Source organism: Indicator indicator, chromosome 17 (assembly GCF_027791375.1).
Source record: "Indicator indicator isolate 239-I01 chromosome 17, UM_Iind_1.1, whole genome shotgun sequence".
NCBI lineage: Eukaryota > Metazoa > Chordata > Aves > Piciformes > Indicatoridae > Indicator > Indicator indicator.
The window spans coordinates 8,986,600-9,005,786 of NC_072026.1; the positions used below are offsets into that span (position 1 = coordinate 8,986,600).

Here is a 19,187-nt window from a genome sequence, read left to right on the forward strand (position 1 = left end):
ACCCTACTATGCTACTAAAAGAACTTGAAGCTCTGCAGAGAAAGCACCAAACATGCTAAGCACCTTTTTGCCTGTTAAAACACTGTCCATGGGCTGCATGATTTTCGCCTTCATGCACAGAAGAAAATAAATAAAATCCTCGGATCTGTGAGGTTTCTAGTTTCTGAAGAAAAGAAAGTGCTCCTTCCCCTTTAAGCCTGAAGCCGTTCGTGTGTGTGCGAGTGTGTGTATGTGTGAGAGAGAGTGTGTGTGTCTCCTCCTCTTTGAGTGACACAGCACTTAGATATGCCTATCAGTAACTTAAACCCCACAAACTCCACCTTCTAAGTGAGGAAGCTGTGGGTTGATGGAAATGTAGTGAGCAGATTGAGACAGACAGTGAATCATTAGCAAACTGCAACGCCAGGATGAACTTGTCTGGAACCTAAAAGGAGAAAACCGTCTCAGAGTCCTTCGCGGTGCTGGGTTTTGCTAAGTACAGCCAAAGTGGATCTAAAAGCCGGTTGATCCCCAGTCCAAGATGCTGCTGGTTTCCCAGCGGGTAGAAGCACCACGCATGGAGCCACATATTCCAGTAAGTAGCATCTGAAATCGATATGGACTGGAAAAGTAGGAGTTGCTTTAGAAGGACTTAGCCACCCTCGGAAGAGTTGCTCGCCCGGACCCGACGCGGCTGCAGCCGGGGCTGTAAAGTTTGCAGAGGCGGTTCAGGAAAGTGCCCACCTTGGGCGGGCTCTGCCCGGATGGTTGGTGTTCGTAGGGGGCTGCGCCGGGGCTTTGAAAGAGAAGGAACCAGAAACTTAGGGTAAAAAATTTCACCCCCCGTTCCGGTGAGAGCTGATGCCACTCCACAGGGCAAGGAGGGAGACTATCGGAGGGAGGGGGTCCACGGGCTTTAAAATGGTGGTGAACAAGGTGCTCTCGGGGCGGTGCGGTCTCTGGCACGGCAGCGGGCAGCCGGTGCGTGGCGGCGGAGGGGCCGCCTCCGGGCGGCGCGGGGGCAGCACCCGGGGCTACGGCCGCTCGGTAGGGTTCCGTGTCATCGCTCGTGTGGCGACGCGCGGGGGTGAGGAGAGGAGAGGGGGTGGGGATGCCGCCGGTGTCGGCCCGGGGGCGAGTAGGATGCGGGAAGTGCCGGTGCGCCCAGCGCCGCGGGATCCTGCTGTCCCCGCGTACACACAGCCCCGACCGGAGTGGCAGGGAGGGACAGACCTTGCAACGCTGGGGGAACCCGCCGGGAAGGGTCACAAGCAGAGGGGCTAGCGCCGGTCTCTGTTATTATTTTTTAGTAACTCCCGGTATTTGCCTTGGCAGCGGCGTGCAGGGTTATTTTGGGAGGCTAAAGCGCACGTTCTGTGTGCAGGATTTTGAACAAAAGGCTCTGCCGAGCCCAAAGGAACCCTCGGTTGTTGCTGAAAAGTGTGGAGCCAGCGTTCAGCCTCCCTTTAGGGCGAGGGTGCGTTTGTGTCCCCTTCTCGAAACGGGAATAGCCCAGAAGTGAGGGAGATGGTGCAAACGCCGCGCGTTTGCCGCTCTCTCTGAGACTATAGGTGTATTTGAAATAAAATGCATGCTGACTCACGATTTAAACTGTTTTGGTTTCTCATCCTGTGATTAAGATCGGGGTTTAGAGCAATTGCAGGGTAAACAAGGCGCTCGCTGACTCGGTCCCACGTCTCCTCCCGAGGCAGGGGCTGCCCCTCTCCCTCAGTCAATAGACGATCCCTCCTCCCGGTCCCTCCTCCGCCGCCTTTCCCGGCCTGTTGCTCGGCCCGGGGGAGCGCCGAGGCCGAGGGCAGCGCGGCTTTTGTTCGTGTTTGGCTGGCGGGGGGTTGTCACCAGGGTGACTCGGAGTGATCCCGGGGAGAACGGCCGTTTCTGGAAGAAAACGGGCTTTGGTTTCCTTTCACACCGCTTGCCTCCTCCCCCTCCCTCCCCCGCGCCCCCTTCCCTTCCCCCCCCCCCCCCCAATCCCCGGAACAATAAATTAAAAGGCCGCTTTTGTTTTTCACGGTGCTCCCGGCAGGGCGGCTGGGGGGAGGCGGCGGAGCCCGACGCTCGGGAGCGGGGGCCGGGAGGCGCCGCGGAGCCGCGGCCCGGCGCGGTGCCTGGTGCGGTCTCTGGTGCGGCGTGCGGACGCGCGGTCGCCTCGCCTCTTCCCGTCGGAAGCAGATGAGCCCGTCGGGCACCGGGCGCTTGTAGGAGCTTCCTGGCACGGGTGCTGCAGGAAGAGCCTGCCGCCTACTTCGGCACCGGGGGACGCCCCGCAATCCCTCCCCCCAGCCGCCAGCGGGGAGATTAACTGCGTCTGGCCCCTTCCCCGCGCCGGGGGCGGAGGCGTCGGGCTCCCTCCCGCCGCCGCTCCGGCCGCCTCCCGCTGCTGTGCAGCCGCCTCGGCTCGGGAGGAGGGAGGGAGGGAGGGGTGTGGGCGCGCCGGGAGGGGCGAAATGCTCCCCCTGTTATATAATGTGAGTGTTTCCCTGCTTAGCCCTGTAATCCCCGGGTAATGCCTAATGCCCGAGCCTCGGGGGGCTGAGGGGCAGAGGGGGCCTGGCCCTCCCGGAGCTACCCCTCTGGGCCGAGTTGATGGGGAAATAAAGCTGCTGATGTGCGAGATGGACCATATGGTGCATCTAGTAGAGAGGAAGCCGGAACGGCCTTGAACCTGCCGGACCCAGCAGCTGTTTGCTGCCGCCAGCCCTGAGGCAGATGATGGGTCCTCCCAACCAGGCTCGGCAGCAGGGACAGTGACATCCCCGGAGGAGCGGGGGCCTTTGCGCCCGGCATTTCCTCGCCACCTTCAGAGCCGGTTGCCCGCCGGAGCACATTGCTGTGTGTTACAGTGCGAGCAGGGTACCGGCGGAGGGTGTCGGCTGCTCCGAACCGAGGCCGGTAGGGGAAGCCGCCGAGCTCGGGGGCTGCCAGCCACCGGCCGCACTCTCCAGGCAAAGGCAGGCAAGAGCAGTCGGAGCGAGTTATACGCTGGCACCCCAAAAAAAGCAGCCATCTAGTTCTGGCACTGACCATTTTCAGTTCTCTCTCCCTGCCATATGTTTAGAAGAGGTGGAAAAAAAAAAGGCAATTTGGGAAAGATGCTCTCAGCTGAAGGGAGGAGGTGGGCCGAGGGAGCGAGATACAAGGAAATTCCATGTTAGGAAAGCATTAGCAAGGGGTGACTTCTAATGTTTTCCTGCCACTGACGTTGACAGTGACACACATGTGTGGGTTGAAATTGGAACGTCACCGAGTTTTTAAACTGAACCAGGAAATAGTCTGTTGCTCAGGGATAAAAAACAAATAGTATCTATTGTAAGGCAGGTAACATGCACTTAACATCTCTCAGCGAGTGAAAAGCTGTTTAATGGTTAGAACTGAACAGCTCAAATTCAGTGTAGCTTTTTATTTTCAGAGGGGCTTGGGGGGGTGTTTTTTTTCTTTGAGGTTTTTCATCTCTAATCCTTTCAACTAATACTTGAGAATCAGAAAAGCAAATATTGACAGGGCTTCACTTCTGGTCCCTTGTAACTAAGTAGTTTGAACCTGTAAAGTCTCTTTGTTTTTTTGTTTTTTTTTTTTTTTTAAAGCTAAGGTAGTTGTTAAAGGGTTTGGGGGGATTAGTAATTACAGGAGGCAGTTAAATTTTGTGAAATTCTTTTGTATGGCTTCGTGTTACACAGAGAGGAATGTTTTACAAATACAGTGTTTGGGTTTTGTACCGACCTTGTTACAAACGTTACTGTGTGGGTAGCATTTAGAGATTTAAAATGGGATTAGGGAGCTGTTGTGCTAGATGCTTTCTGAAGGTACTGCAAGAGTTCATGATTCAAGGTGTCAGGCTGACACTCCTGCCCTGACTGACAGGTGGTTAACCTGCTTGGGTGCAGCAGTAAGGACAAGGATCAAGCTAGGTACTGGCTTCATGCGTGACGAAAGTTAGGGAGGCAGAAGGTAATACAAGGGCAAGGACAACAGTAAGTAAAATCTGTGAGTCGTCCTGTAAGTTAAGTACAGTGCAACTCACTGGTTCCCAGTCATTTAATCAATAAATGTTCTATGTTACTTGCTACTCTGATGAAAGTTGTCTTAAAATAACTTTTATGAGTGCATAGCCATGGGAAAGTGAAGTAAATCTTGCAGAAGCTGTGACAAATGGATTTACTCAAACTGGGGGATGGGGTACTAGAAGGTTGCCTGAGCTCCTGAAATAGGGAAAAAGGCAGGATCCCCAGGTTTTCATTGTTCCCCTCCTGCTGGCTTCTTCAGCATTTAGGCGAAGGTGACTATAAGTTACGATTCATTAGCAGCTGGTATGGTCTCCAAATAAAGATAGCTAAATCAGTTTAAATGATGCTGGCATCTCTCCAAGGAACCCTCTTTGTATCTGACACATTTGCCACTCGCTTCTTTAAGGAACAATTAATATTATACACTGCTATTTTTTCCTCTATGGGAAGAGCAGCAGTGTAACTCATTATGAAGGCTTTCTACCTGATGTTCCAGTTTGACTTGCTATGTTTAAAAAAAAAAAAAAAAGTATTTTGAACTGAAGGAAGGAGAAGATACACCAAGGCTTTGCGTTGAACTGTTTTATATCAATATTGATTTTTTAAGGGGGTTTGTGTTATAAAGAGGGAGCTTTTATCCCCCTGAGCTCTTTGGCAATTATCTTCCTGCCATAAATGTTGATACGCACATAATGGATGTAACTAAAAAATCTCCTTATCCCAGCAGAAAAGGCTGACTGTTTGTTGGAGCAGAGAGAATGCTGAGAGTGTGAATAGGCAAACCCATATGTCGCTGGTGAGAGAGATAAATGATGGACGAACAGGAGTTGGTTACTATGGATCAGCACAATAAACCAATTCCCATCATACACCTCTCTTAATAATATACCAGTTTCAATGCCATTGACGGGTAACCTAGGTAGCACCAGTCAACTGTAAGTTTTTCAACTGTTCTTTTATACATCTCAAAGAACAGTTGGGACTGTTCTAATTTTTTCAGATGTTGAGTGCTAAAATTATGCAGAACTTCCTTCCTTGCCAGTAATTTTGAAGGGGAACTTTAGAGCACTGCTGTAACGTGCCAAATGTGCACAATACTGTTGTATACTCATAGTAAATTTTGTTTTCTGCATTCATAAAAGGAGTGCACTTGAAAAGGCAATTGCTGAACAAATACATGAAGAAACTGTTTAGGTGTTTAGTACTACCCTCATTAGTGGGGTTTTAGATTAGACTGGATATTGGAAGGTACTGGAGAATTGTTTGAAATGGAAAAAGCAAAAGAACAATGCTGTTTATATTCTAAAAAACTGCCAGCCTTGCAGAATAGGCAGTGATCGATAACACAGTTTTAACTTTCTGTAACCCATTTTAGGGCTGCCAGCAGCTGAAGGGAAGCTTTGCAGAACAGTCTGTGCTTGCATCATAGTCCCCTTCCCGTGTTCTTTATTATTACTGCTAGTGCTTTGCACAGAAACTTGAAGTCTTTGTCAGTTAAAGGTTTTAGTTTATGTCCTTGTCTTCTGGTAGGTATTTTTCATTGCAGTTGCTGTGGACCAGCCTGTTAGCTCTGTTCAAAATGAAAGTGTATCTCCAGGTGACAGCATAGGCAGGGCTCATGGCTCCTGGGATGTGGCTCCATCATTTTTGAAGTCACCAGCTGCGATACCAGAGAGTGATGCAGTCAGAGAGGGATAACTAGCAAATGCAAATGAGCTATGGAGAATCTTTATTCCTCTGGGAAAGCCTCTTCACTGATAATAATGTTCAGGTTTTAAATGAAAGAAAATGTATTTCTAAATCATTAGTTTGCTTCAAGAGGAAAATACTTTGTGCAACATTTACCTGCAAAATTGCAGTTGCTCTTTTCAGAGCTGTTTACTCTGGGGTGCATCTTGGATGAATTGAAAGGTGTTTGTGAGGCCAAGCAGTAGGACTGTACACCAGTCCTTCTCCTGTTGGGGCCCAGCCTAGCAGTCCTTTTATAGTAGTTGAGACTCAGATTTGACTCTAGAATTTCAAGGATCAGGCCCTTGAGCAGGGAAGAGGGGTTGTGTTGTGCCCCCCACCCTGCTCACTCTCACCTCTTGGAAGAAGTGAAGTGGAAGCAAAGCAGGGTGAAGGACATTATCTCTTCAGGATGAATTTTAGCTGACCCTTTGCTCTGTGGTGTCCAAAAGGGTAGAGCAGAGGAAAGACCTATGGGTTTCCTTCCTCCCCACCCAGCCAGCTGGATCAGCTGGGAAATACGGGCGCTGCCCAGGGAGTGTGGCTGGTGGCTGTTTCCGTGAGGCCAGTGAAGTGCCAGTGGGGCCCAGGCGTGGGAGATGCAGGGGGATGTGGGATTTTGTATCGTCCTTCACTCCAAGTGCTGCCTCATGCCTACAATGAGCCATTGATAAGCGCTGACCTGATTAAAGGGCTGTTGCACACAGGAGGATGGGGTGCGCCCCAGGCTTTGCGCGGGGGCTGCCGGGCTGACCAAAATTGCTCTTTGGGAATGGGTGGCCGGGCTGAGGAGGAGAAAAGTGGAATTCACCATACCCTGTCCAAAGGGAGGCATCATATTATGACTTGTTGAAATCTGCTCTACTTTTTCCTGCAAGGGACTTGGCAGTTTTATTGATAAAGAAGTGTTACATAAGTACCCCATCAGGCATGTCCTAATTTGTTAATAATTGATGATCTGGGTAGTACAGAAATACCGGTGGTGTTAATGTGCTCCCACACTGATCCGCAATCTCCCTGAGCCCCCTGTTTTGCTTTTACTTTACTTGTAATGCAGCCTTTTCCTTTTCTTTTTTTTTTCTTTTTTTAAATTTTATTTTTCTTTTAGATTTACCTAGTGATCCAACTGCAGGTGTCAGTTATGCTATCCCGTTCAGGCAGGGACAGCTGGAGGCTTATCCTGTCCCAGATGTGATATAGATTACCTCGGCAGGGGAGGGTGTTAACTACATTATTGTTTCACCCCATGTCAGGCAATCTATTGAGTGGCATCAGTGTTAGCCCAGGGGGAAGCCAGGTTTTTGTACCTTCCACCTTTTCAGGTAAGATACAAGTAAAGTGGGATGGATGCCGAGGTGCCTCTGCAATTCCTGCATCAGGATTTGTCAGCGTGGGAAGCCAGCACAGAACCAGCACCCTTTGGTTTCTCCCTCTCTGAGAACAGGCTGTATTTGCATGGATTTAAAAAACAGCTACTTTTGTCATGCCACAGCTAGAGAGATCGGAAAAAAACATTTACTTCTGTTGACACACACCAAAAAGAAATAACTGCTGGATATCATCAACATGATCTGGCTGCTTCTTTTTTCTTGTGTTGGTTTACTTTTGCATTTCTGTGGAAGTGTCTTTTTTCTAGAACTACGTATCTTAGAACTCTGACCAGGTTTGGGAGTTACACCTACCCAAGACATACCTATATATTGTTTTCAGAATAACATGGCACATTTACTCTGTTGTGGGCAATGAAATCCATTACAGCATTAAAATCAGAAGCAGCAAGGTAACTTTCTAGTTATGTTGTGAAATCTAATACCATTGTTCGCTTTTATTAACGTCTCGAGGTTGATTATATGCTGGTTAAAAGCCTGTTCTGCTGTGCAAAAGGCTGTCTTTAATTTCAAGTGGTTGATCCTGATCAGGCAGTTAGAGCGGCTGTAGCAACAATTGCTTGGAGCTCTAAATCACATTTGTCACAAGATCTGCCTGCTACTATTGGCTGCTCCAAGACTTACTCCGACTTTTCAGCATTAGCCTTTGGTTGGATTGCAGTGGTGAGGGACTTGCCAATCTTGCGTGTTCTTTGTGCCTAATTCTGAAAGACTGGCAAGCTTTATGCTGTGTTTTCTGAAGAGGGCCCAGCTTTACTAAGCTGCCTGTCTGTCAGGGATTAATTTAACCTCTAATTACTACATTTTCTTCACAGTTTGCTGCACATGAGCGTGTTATAACAAAAGCACAAAGAAGTATGTCATTTTATTTAGCCACTACTCTGAAATTAATTTAGGGGGTATAGAGTCAGATCTGACACACTTGGTGTTAAAATAATTGTGCTGGCATTAGAATTAAAGTACATAATCTTGTTGTTTCTAATGATACAACAGTACTAGTGTAAATAGAGTTGTTAACTCGTTAGTCATAGCCACAGTAATAGAAATGATATCTAGTTGCAGAGAAATACTCAAATGAGCACGGAAGCAAAAGTTTCCCCAAAATAGTGCATGGGTTCTCCCCAAATAATGCATGGCTCCTGCTTAATTCCCTTCTACCATTTGGGTTTAGGATTACTTGCCTAAGAGAAGTTTGGGGTTTTTTTTGTTTTGTTTTTTTTTTTTTTCCAAAAAAGATCTTCCAAATTGCAAGAAACAAACATTTAGAATGGCTTGGGTTTCTTCCAGCCTGGGTAATGATTTCTGAATATTTTTTTTTAACACTCAGCATCTTGGGAACAGTACAAAAGGCCATATGTCCTCTTCTCCCTGCTCACACTGACATCAGCAGTTCACGTTGTACTGAGAGCAGTGTGTAGTCTTGAAGGGAGTGAGCCTGTTTCTGTTATGAAACATAAGATGACTTTTTTCTTTTGTAGTTCTGTGTTCCATAATATTTACAACAGAGGGGTTTTGTTTTGTTTTTAACTCCTTTGGGAAAGTTTGGATTGGGAAATGCAGCCTGTTTCCAGTTTAGGTAAATCTGTTTAAAAGGATTGTTGCTGTTACATAAGAAATTTGCAGTTGCTCTCTCTTCATTCTGCCCCAAGTCCATCACATCTCAGCAGGTTTGTTGAAATGACTTTGAAAATCTAATTTCTCACATAGGGTTGGGTCTGCAGAATTATTGGCTCTGAACTGATGATTTATTTCTAGTGAAAACAGTATCAGTTGTTTATTTTTATGTCATGCATTTGAGTTACAAAGCATGGACCCAAAATAGTAATTCTCCTTCAGTAAAACTGTTAACTGCATTTGATGGGAAACTTCCCCCAAAGATGCCTCAAGGTCAGGTAGGACACAGTTACCGACTCAAATCTTGTAGTCTCTTTCTCCAAAGCAGAATTAATGTGGCATTGTTATCCAGGCTTGTGACAACAGTGACACAGGACTGCCAAAAAGACTAATGGAAGTAGATGGATGATTGATTCTCTTTACAGTAGTAGATCAGGTTATTTCTCTCAATTCTTTCTTCAGTTCTCTCAATTCCCAAACTGTAACCAGTTACTGTAATTATTTACTCTAATTACTTCCAATCTACAAGTAAATTGAACATAAATTAAGATCAACTGATGTACAGGGTGGGATGGTTCAGTGAGCTGACAGTAAGGTATGGAGATGCTTTTGCTGCTCAGTAGTTACACCGGATGGCTGTTCAATAGCTGTGTGTTGTGAGTGGCAGGTCCTTGCTCCAATTCTTGTGGATATGAGCTTTCATATAACAATTCGAAGATTTCCTGTTTGTTAACTGGTGGAGATCTTCAGAGACTTTTCACATAGTTGGAAATCATATTCAAAATAAAGGCAAGTACACTCTATGACCCCCTTGTTGTGAATCTGAGTTTTATTTCTTTGCTTAGGCTGTAATGCCAATGCAGGTGGATTTTTTTTTTTTTTCTCCATAGAATCATAGAATGGTTTGGGTTGGAAGGGACCTACAAAGGTCATCTAGTCCAACCCCCATGCAGTGAGCAGGGACATCCTCCACTAGATGAGGTTGCTCAAGCCTGACCTTGAATATCTCCAGGGATGGGGCCTCAATTATCTCCCTGGGCAACCTGTTCCAGTGTTCCACCACCCTCGTGATAAAGAACTGCTCCTAACATCGAATTTAAATCCACTTTTCTCAAATTTCAAGCCACTGTCCCTCATCCTATCACTGCAGGCCTTTGGAAACAGTCTGTTTCCTGCCTTCTTGTAAGCCCTGCCTTGGAAGGTCTCTGTTAGGTCTCCCCAGAGCCTTCTCTTCTCCAGGCTGAACAAACCCAGGTCCCACAGCCTGTCCTCACAGGAGAGGTTTCCAGCCCCCTCATCATCTTTGTTGTCTTCCTCTGAATCCGCTCCATCAGGTCCATGTCCTTCCTCTGTTGGGGGCTCCAGAGCTCCACAGAGTACTCCAGGTGAGGTCTTGCCAGAGTATCATAGTAGATTCCTGACATCATATCATAGTATCTTCCTTTTAGCTGAAACTTCAGAATTTGATGTAAGGGGAAAGAAACTATTTAAAGACAAAAATGGCATCAACTCCCAGGCATGTATTTTAATGTTTTATTCTTGTCACAGATATTTGTAGGTTAAGTTTGGGGTAAAGGTAAACAAATAAATATTTTATGAAGATATTTGTCATACACAGTTCCACTCACACAGAAAGAGCTGTTTTCCCATACATGAGTATGTAACATTTAATATATAAACATTTTCATTATTTTAAGAATAATTAAGAATATATTTAAGAATAGTCTTACTTTAAGAATAATCCAATGCTCATTTCACGTGGTTATCAGAATAGATACTGAGTTTAATTTCATTTTTCCTTGACTAGTTACTTTAAATCTTAGCAGGATTTTCACAATTCCAAATTTATATACAGAAATAATTTCTGAATTCATGTGGTATTTCAGGAACCCAGTAGATCACACTGATGGCCAGGTACTTTTTAAGATTTCACTTTTCCTGTTCTCCTAACATACTTATTTTATTAACGAACTGTGTTGATTTAAATAAAGTCATACAGACTGAAAACAAACCTAAGTATATACAATCTTGCAGTCAGAAATACAGGCAAAAGGTTTTGATCTCTGACTGCCAAATGGTGACTCATGAAAAAGGAATTTGTGTTCCTCCCTTTTCAAAGGGTTACTCACTACCAAGCAGTAAATATCCAGTTTTGATGCTACTACATTTAAATGCCTGACATCGTTGGTGTATTAAATCCAAACTCCGTAAGCTTATTTGATCATGGGCTCCATGAAGTTTTGTTTTTTTGTTTGTCTCACTTTTCTCCAAGCCTTACCCTGTCAGTCTGAGTACGGTCTAAAACACGACGCATTTGGATTTTAGTAACAGAGGACCCCTTCCGTACTTTAAGCAGTGGGTCATTCACATTATTTTTAAAGACACAGGACCATGCAAGTACTCATTTCTTTCTCATTTTACATTGAGTTACATTAGGCAAGGACACTGGAATTTACCTAAATCAAAAATACTCTCTTTGTCTTCCACATCCTGGGTTGTGTGCTAAGCACTTTCTACTCTTGCATTACATAAAGCTGAAAATGTACTGAAGAGACACAGTCAAAATCCCACAAAAGATATATCCATTCTCTCAGTTTCCATATTAATTTTGACTCTGTGAGCCATCTCCTTTTGTCTTTCTCTTCTTACCTATTCTGTATGTTTGATGGAAGGGCACAAAGTCATATTTGAATCCTCCATCTCATCTCCTTCTCTTACTTAAGGATTGGTTTGTTTGAACTTTACATAGCATTGAGAGGATTTTTTCTTGGTTGCAACAATACTTGTGTTTGGCTTGAAGCAGGAGCAGAGTGCGTTGAGGCTTTTCAGTCTTTATGAGAAATGAATCTTGGTTCCTGATCCCAGAAGGTAGATCAGCCTTAATTTCAAGTGAAAATCTTGCATCTTCAAATAACTTCCTATGTCAGTTAGAGTTCAGTATTCTTGAATTCCAGTGATGAATGAAATCTAAAGTTTAGGGCAAGTGTAAAGGATGTAAGAGAAAATGCAGATGTTTCTCCTGATGCAGCTCTCCCCTCCCCTTCAGGGCTCCTACAAGTCTGTCAGCTGTAACGGAGAGATTTGATTACTTTGTAGTGTTAAGCTAAAAGAATAAATCTAAGTGCCTTGGGAATGGGGAACCAATCCAACAATCAAAACCAAACAAGTTAATAAATGTGAAGCAATTCTGCATGGTGCTGCTGCAGAAATGCTACTTCCAGAAGTGCTTACGGGCAGCCATGGGCATTGGACCAGTCAATTAGTGTAAGTATGTTCACTGTACACACCACCATTAATTGGATGCTGGGGGGTGTGCTCTGTGTTTTGAAAAAATGTGTGTCTTCTGTTGATTATAAATGATGAAAATCTTGAACGTCACAGGCTGAACTGTTTATTATTCAAGCCCTTGTTTCCCAGTCATTCTAACATACCTGGGAAAAGCTTGACTTAGGCAGTCTTAGTTGCCCTTTCTTTAAAATCATTCTGGCTCTACACATCATCTACAAATTTTCTTTTTCCCTTTATCAGCTCCTCTTTCCCCCTGCCCTGGCCCCCAAACATCTAGCCAGAAATAGAGCATTTGAGTTACTGTCCATACAGGCAGTTTGAAATTCAAACTATCCACTTAGAGTGATTTCTTCTGATGCTCATGTGCCAGGGTGCGTACAGTGTGGAGTCTTTGTAAGGACAGTGTGCTCAGAAGTATTATGAGCTACAGCAACAGTGTCAAGTGCTGTTGTGTAGGAAAACCCCCACTACTCGCCTGCATAGAACTGAGTTTGGATGTTGGTATTTGTACAGATAAGACACAGATTAATTACTGGAAGTCTTGTGCCAGTCTGTAGCATTAATTTTACCATATCTAAGAATGGCAGATTAACAGGTAAGAGATTGATTCTGTCTGCCCATGAGTCTTCCCATTGGAGAATCTGTATTGGTAGCTACATGTCTTATTGCAGGATTTAAAATGGTCACTCATTTTGCAGCCTTCAGCTGGTCCAACAAACATCCCTTCATTGGCCTTCACACCCAGAACAGAAGCAGGTACTGGCCTTTGTGCAAGGACTGCAGAAAATGTACCACTGAGTGCTTTGCCATCTGCTACCTAAAGCACAGTGAAGCAAACTGTTAAACTTCACATAGAGCTTAGGGCTTGATTAACTTAAATTACCTGTTGTACGTGTTTGCAGTGCCGAGGGTATTAGGTGGCATACATTTTCAAGAGGTACATGTTCATTATTAGGAAATGTTAAGCAATAACATCGAGTGGTCATTTCCTTTTGGAGCATAGCTCTGTGTCTCTAGTGTAATTTGTTTGTTTATGCGTGCTGCTGGATTTTGGCAAGGAGGTGGACCAGCACTACAGACAGGAGCTGAGTTGCTCTGCGGTGCTGGCTGGCCCAGCTCCACAGGCTGACACTGCCCAAGCCACCGATGGAGAGCCAGAGACCTCAGGACATAGAGGTGAAGAGGTCCAAAGTACAAGGAGGCAATGGTAGGGGACGGAGTGCAGGGGATGGGCTGGGACCAAAGGCAGGGCAAGCCTGAGGAGACAGAGGGAGTGCTGAGGAAGCCAGGCAGGTATCTGGAGGAGGATGGAGGCACTGCAGGTCTAGGCTCACCTCAGGAAGGATGGGATCCCTTGTGTGTCTGGTCCATCAGGTCCAGCATCCCTTACTGCTTGCACTGCAGTGTTTCTGTGTTCAAGCTTGTTCTGTGCTCCTTCAACGCCGCCGTGCAGAGTGCTCTTCTCTCTCTGTTACCTGTTTAAAGTTTGTGACTCTTAGTTTTTACTGGTACTCTTGCTTTCATACCTTTGTTGTGATTGCTGTGGTGGAGAAATTGGACTTCTTTAGCAGCACTGGAGGTATGCTCCAGACATCTAACCCTGTGTTGCCTCTTCAAAGGCAGGCAGAGCTGTGGCAGGGAGCAGGCATACTGCACCTTTGATTGCTCTGTGATTATGGGCATGTCTTGGTTTACTTTGTTAGAAGGATTTTCAGTTGGGTGAGTGCAGTGCTTGGGAATCACAGCTATTGCCCAGCTGACCAAAGCACCCAGCTGCTATCAGGGTGCTGCTGCAGTATGTGCTGGTTGGCTTTGAGCCAGGGCAAACACTGGAACAAAAGTCCTGGTATGTCTGCGCTGCTGTCCTTGTGTAAATTCACTGGTTCAGGCAGAAATAGCGAAGACTGCTTTCACCAGGCTAACCTGCTGGTTATGGCTAGCAGGACAACTACGCTTGTGTGAGCCAAGTTTGAGCTGCAGAAGTTGCTTAAGACCTTAAGTAACTAATCTGGCACTTGACCCACATGGAACAGCAAAAGTGCCCAGAGCAGCATCGCGAGCCTTCCCTGGGCCAGCCCTGTGGGCACGTCTGTGTGAGATCAGTGCACCTCACTATGCCTGGAAAGCTGGTTCAGAAGATCAGCTGAGCTGCTAATGAACCATCTTCCCAAATCTTCTTCAACAGAAATTTCAGATCTTGGTGTGCTCTTAGATTCTCTCAGCCTAAAACAGCAATGTTCTCTTTTACAGCTGGCTCTGAAGCATTCTAGTTTCTCCAGAGTAAGGAGACATTATTCAGTGTTTATAAAGGTTCTCTCTGAGAGCTTTCTCACACATAGAAAGAATGAGTCACTCGACATTTCATTATTGAATAGGAGCTGATTTACAAGTGTGTATACCCTAAGATGAATGTTGGTGGATGAACTCTACTACAGTTTCCTCCATGGCCGTGCTGTAAATGGGCTTCAGCCAGTTTGATGTAATTCATTCTGTGACACTGTGCTATTCTTTGAAATGGAAGCATCATCCTTCTTGTGATCTTCTGAAGGCTAGAAGGCCGATTAACATGGGAATTCTTGCCCAGCTTTAGTTCAGCTCTACTACTCCAGGAAAGCATTGTTCCTGAATTGCACAAAGGAAGACTCTTCAAATACGGATTCAAAACAGCATACTGGAGATCCTGTTGGTAGGTGTGGTAACTATGATTAATATTTACTTGATGTCTTTCATCTTCCAAGTGCTTTACACAGAACAAGCATTTCATCTTCACAAAAGATGCATGAGTTAGGTGAGGTAGGTTTTAATGTCTCTGCTTTATTAATAAAGGCAGGGAAACTGAAGCAAAGAGAATGTAGTAGTAGTTTGCTCATGGTTGCAAAGAAGGCTGGTGCAAAACTCTGTAATTTCTTGTTTCTGTGTCCAGACTGTTTCTTCTTTGTAATAAGAAGCAGTAGGAGAAACTTTTCAGTAAGAACATCATAAGAATTTAGTGAGGCAGCTTAGCAGATGCTGCAGCTTCACCTGTGGCGCTTGCTGAGCAGTGCACTGTGCTCCCTTTGCGCTGCGATCTCTCATACTCCCTTACGGAGGAACCCCCGCAGGTTGCTGCTTGATTTCCATCTGTGGACCTTTTCTTAGGCTGATATAACTGCTCAGTTTAGTCAAGTCGCAGGTCTGGGTGGACCATTGGAGACATAAGCACGTGTTGAGATTCCTGGACTAAGAGAGTTTCTGCTGGAGTGAATATGATGAGCAGCAAACATGATTTTAGGCAACTCAATGACTTTTTGAGATGTTCCTTTGGAGATCTCTAGCAATTTAAGTACTAGAAAGTGCTTAAATTGCATTGTTGAATTTTAAGCATGCAAAAGTTGTCCCATTATATGGAAACATTAGTTGTTTACCTTTGGCTTGGATAAGGCTACTCAGAGAGCTTGATTAGAGCGTATGCTCAAGAGTATTGCTGAATTAGGGCCCTAGTTAACAGCAAAGGTGGTGTCACACTCAGCTGCAGACTGACAGAGAAGTTGTTGAGGGCCCAGAGGTAAGTTTTTGGATTAAGGAGCTTCCAATCAAGATGAGTCAATGGGCGAAGCTTAACATCTGAGAAAGTTCTTATTTGAGAAGGCTTCTGACCTTTTTGAAAGAGAAACCTCCTTTGTGGATGCCTACAAGTCACATGCCCCCTCCATCAGATTGTAGTCAGTCAACTGTAATGGAAATCCTCACCTGGGAAGGCTGTGCTGGATGCAAGCTTCTTGCCCTCTGTGCAGGGAAGAGCAATTGAGTTCTTGTTCCTTCAGTCCGACCTTAGTGAAGGAAGAGAAGATGCCCTTGCCTGGGATTGGAATCTGCTCAGAGATAGCAGCTGTGAAAGCCACTTCATTTAGTCTGGATTTGACTGTAAATTCAGTCTCCTGTTTCACGTGGAGTAACGATTTTCATGCTGCAGTGAGGAATCACTCGGCGAGAGGAAGGAGACAGGAGAGCAGAGCAGTCCAGCCCTGCACCCCTTGTAAGGCCACGGTTCAAAATGTTTAATTAGTTGTTTCGAAACGGTGTCTCTTCTCCTTTGAGGAAGAAATGATGTATCAGCAAAAGCTGACCAAATTGAAGTAGCAAATCAATTCTATGGTAATCCGTTTATTTAAACTTTGGTACTTAATTTTATAAGCTCTTCTCAAGTGTTCCTGTGCTCCCGTTCATTAGCCAGTATTCTTTTATGCTATTGCTTGGAGGTTTGTGCTGCAGATAGCAAAATGGCCAGGACATGCCACTTGAAACTGCCTCTAAATGTAATTCAAGCAGGTCTGCAATAATAGTGCTAGAAGAAGAGCTATTTAGTAGCATTATTAATGGGCAAAGAGTTCAGGCAGAATTATGAAAAAGTAAATTTTTATTAAGAGTGGAGGAGCTAGAAGAATGGACTGATTGCCCTGAGTCCTCTGGGCCCTGGAGCAATCAATTTCCCTTTCTAGTATTCAGTTACTTGCTAATTGTATTGATTTTTATCAAATATGTGTACAAATCAATTTTATATTTTAGTGCTGTTAAAAGCTTCCTTCCTTCCTTGCAGGCAGTGCTGCTCTGATGATTCTCAGTGTCTTTCTTTATTTTAATGCTTTTATCTTAATGCATATTTTTGTTAGGCCACACGTGTTTTTCTTTAGGGCATTTAACACCCTAAAATTTTTCCCAGGTAGGGATTTTCCCTGGCTGCTTAGGGTTGGACCAAATAGGCATCACCTGGACAAAATCTGTGTCAGGTCAGTGGAACTGTTTGCTTAAGTAAAAACTGCAGGAAAGGGATGTGTTGTGTTGTAAAATGGGTGGGTGCATGTGACCGTGTAGTGGTGACCCCCTGAAGAGCAGGAAGCAGTGCTAGCACGGGAGATGAATTGTGTTGTGGAAAGATTGTAACTAGAAACAAAGAAGGGGATAAATGCTGAACCTGACGCCCTCTGATTGAGTGAACATTTAAATGAGGTTGGGGTGACAAAAATTAAACTCCTGAAATAATGCGACCTTTAGTTCCGCCTCTGTCGTTTGTGAACAGGGAGTCACTTCAGCTCTTCAAGTAAAGTGGATGCTGGAGACATCTCTAAGCAAAGTGAATGTATTGAGCTCTGAACAGAATAAAACAACAGTCTCCATTTGTGTTTGTTTATGCCCATGGCGATTTAAATTGTTCCTGTCAAACGTACCTATTTTCTGAGAGCACGCGCTTGCGCTCTCCTTTTAATGTGAGCTACACAGTTTGCAGCTGAGCAGAATCTCTCTGGCTGCCTCTGTAAGCCTGAGAAATAGAGTCTCAGAACTGAAATGTTTGGGGTATGTATGGCACTGCTGGAGATGGGGGCAGAGACTTTCAACTTTTAATGGTGTGAGCAGTGGTCGTGAGAACAAGGAGAGTTAGAGCTCTGCTTTTTCACTTGCGTCTGACTTACTATTACACTGCAGAGTTTATGATGCTGTGTTTTTTGTTCTTATTGCCAAGGCACTTAAAAATCCCCAACTCTTACCCTTTTCTTGGGGAGGGAAGAGGTACATTAGCAAGTGTCCAGGTATATACACATATAGGTATATACACATATACAGCAAAAATACCCTGTACATTAAATAATCTAATACAGTGGTAGAAACATAAAGCATTTTTTGGCTTACATTGATTACTTTGGTCTTTTTGTTGTTGTTGTTCTCTGTGGTTCCACTGATGTTTCTTCATTACACAGTGATCCCAGCTGAGAAAGATAGCAGAAACCACAGGTATCTCAGCCTCTCTTGTAGCTGCTCCCAAAGGCAGTCGTGCTACGTGGTACGAGAAGACATACCCAAGCCCTCCTGTCAGTTCAGATGGCACGTAGGAACCTCAGTGGTGTTCACCAGGAGCCCCCACACAACAGCTCAGTGAGAAGCAGGTGTCTTTTGTGGCCTGTAACATGGCTTTGCTATGTTCCTGTGCTGCCACAGCAGCTTTTCTGGTTATGGGGTAATATTTTGATATTTTCAGATCCAGTGCAGGTACCACAGCCATAATCACCAGTGTAGTGTTTTAGAAGCTGGCTGGGAGGAACCAGTCTTATTCTCCTTTGATCTCTGTGTGCAGTGAAACTTCTCACTGCATTCCCAGCTAGAGAAAGGGGGACGGATTCTGCCTACCCCTCGAAGCTGGCAGGCTCTGTAACCCAAAGGGCAAGGGCTGGGTGGGAGGAGAACCCCTGCTAGTGCTGCCTCTGGCTCGGCATCATCTGGAGCACGTTTTTGTCATTAGGTTTATACAGCACCTCTTGTAGGAGAAATCATAAACTGGATAAGCTGCATGAGAAGGGTCATTATAACACAGAGAAGATAAATGTACCGGTTCTGCTGGAGGCTGTCCTCAGGCTGTTTGTTATGTGTCTCTAACACTGTCACTACATCACACACTTCCTCGATCTCCGTATTACCCTACAAGCCTGTCTAATGGGATCCTCTGTTCCTGATTCCGGCTTACCCTGACCTACTTCTTTCTTGTGTCCCAGCAAGCTGTCAGGAACTATCAGAGCACTGGGAGCTGAAATAAACACTCACTGAGGGGAAAAGCAAGGCTGTCTCTAGTGAATTTAATTAGCTTTGTTTAACTGGCTTGTTTGCTTTGTAAATCACATCATTTTTAGTCAAATTTAAAGGATAAAAAAAATCTGTAATTAAAATCAAACGATGCACGACCTTATTAAAAGTCAAGGGTTTTAGAAGTTCAGTACAAAAAGTCATTTAGTTTGTAACACATTTGCAGTGCTCTGCGTATTTTAGGGGAAAGAAGGATGAGTTGGAGATGCTTTTTGGTTTTGGGGTCTTTCTTCAGGCAGAAGGGAAATTGTTATTACTATTGAGTACATATCTTTTTTACCCATCCTTAAATTTGGAAAAAAAATTTAAAAATTTGGGGTTTGTTTTTTTTTTAATTAAGACTTGAGTCTTTTAATCAATATTGCAAGCTTGCTAGATACAATTTTTGAGTCCAAATGAAGATTTTTACTATGTTTTTTTTTCTGTCCACTTGCCTAAGCATCAGTATATTTCCATACTTTGAATCTCTGTCATTACATGAGGACATGGTTTAAATCATGGTTTCCCTTTGCACTTCTGCTGCATTTTTGAGCGTTAGAAGTCATTGTCATTTTGG

General features: G+C 44.8%; 1 protein-coding gene across 1 annotated transcript in view; it reads left to right on the top strand.

The window, feature by feature from the left end:
• The first annotated feature begins 406 nt into the window (after nucleotides 1-406).
• The window catches only part of MAMLD1 (mastermind like domain containing 1), an 83,389-nt gene continuing 64,608 nt past the window's right edge, over nucleotides 407-19,187 (top strand). Inside the window, exon 1 of the mRNA XM_054388532.1 lies at nucleotides 407-574. Within this exon, the coding sequence (XP_054244507.1) occupies nucleotides 521-574 (54 nt within the window). The 5' untranslated portion in view covers nucleotides 407-520. The remainder of the gene's footprint in view (nucleotides 575-19,187) is intronic.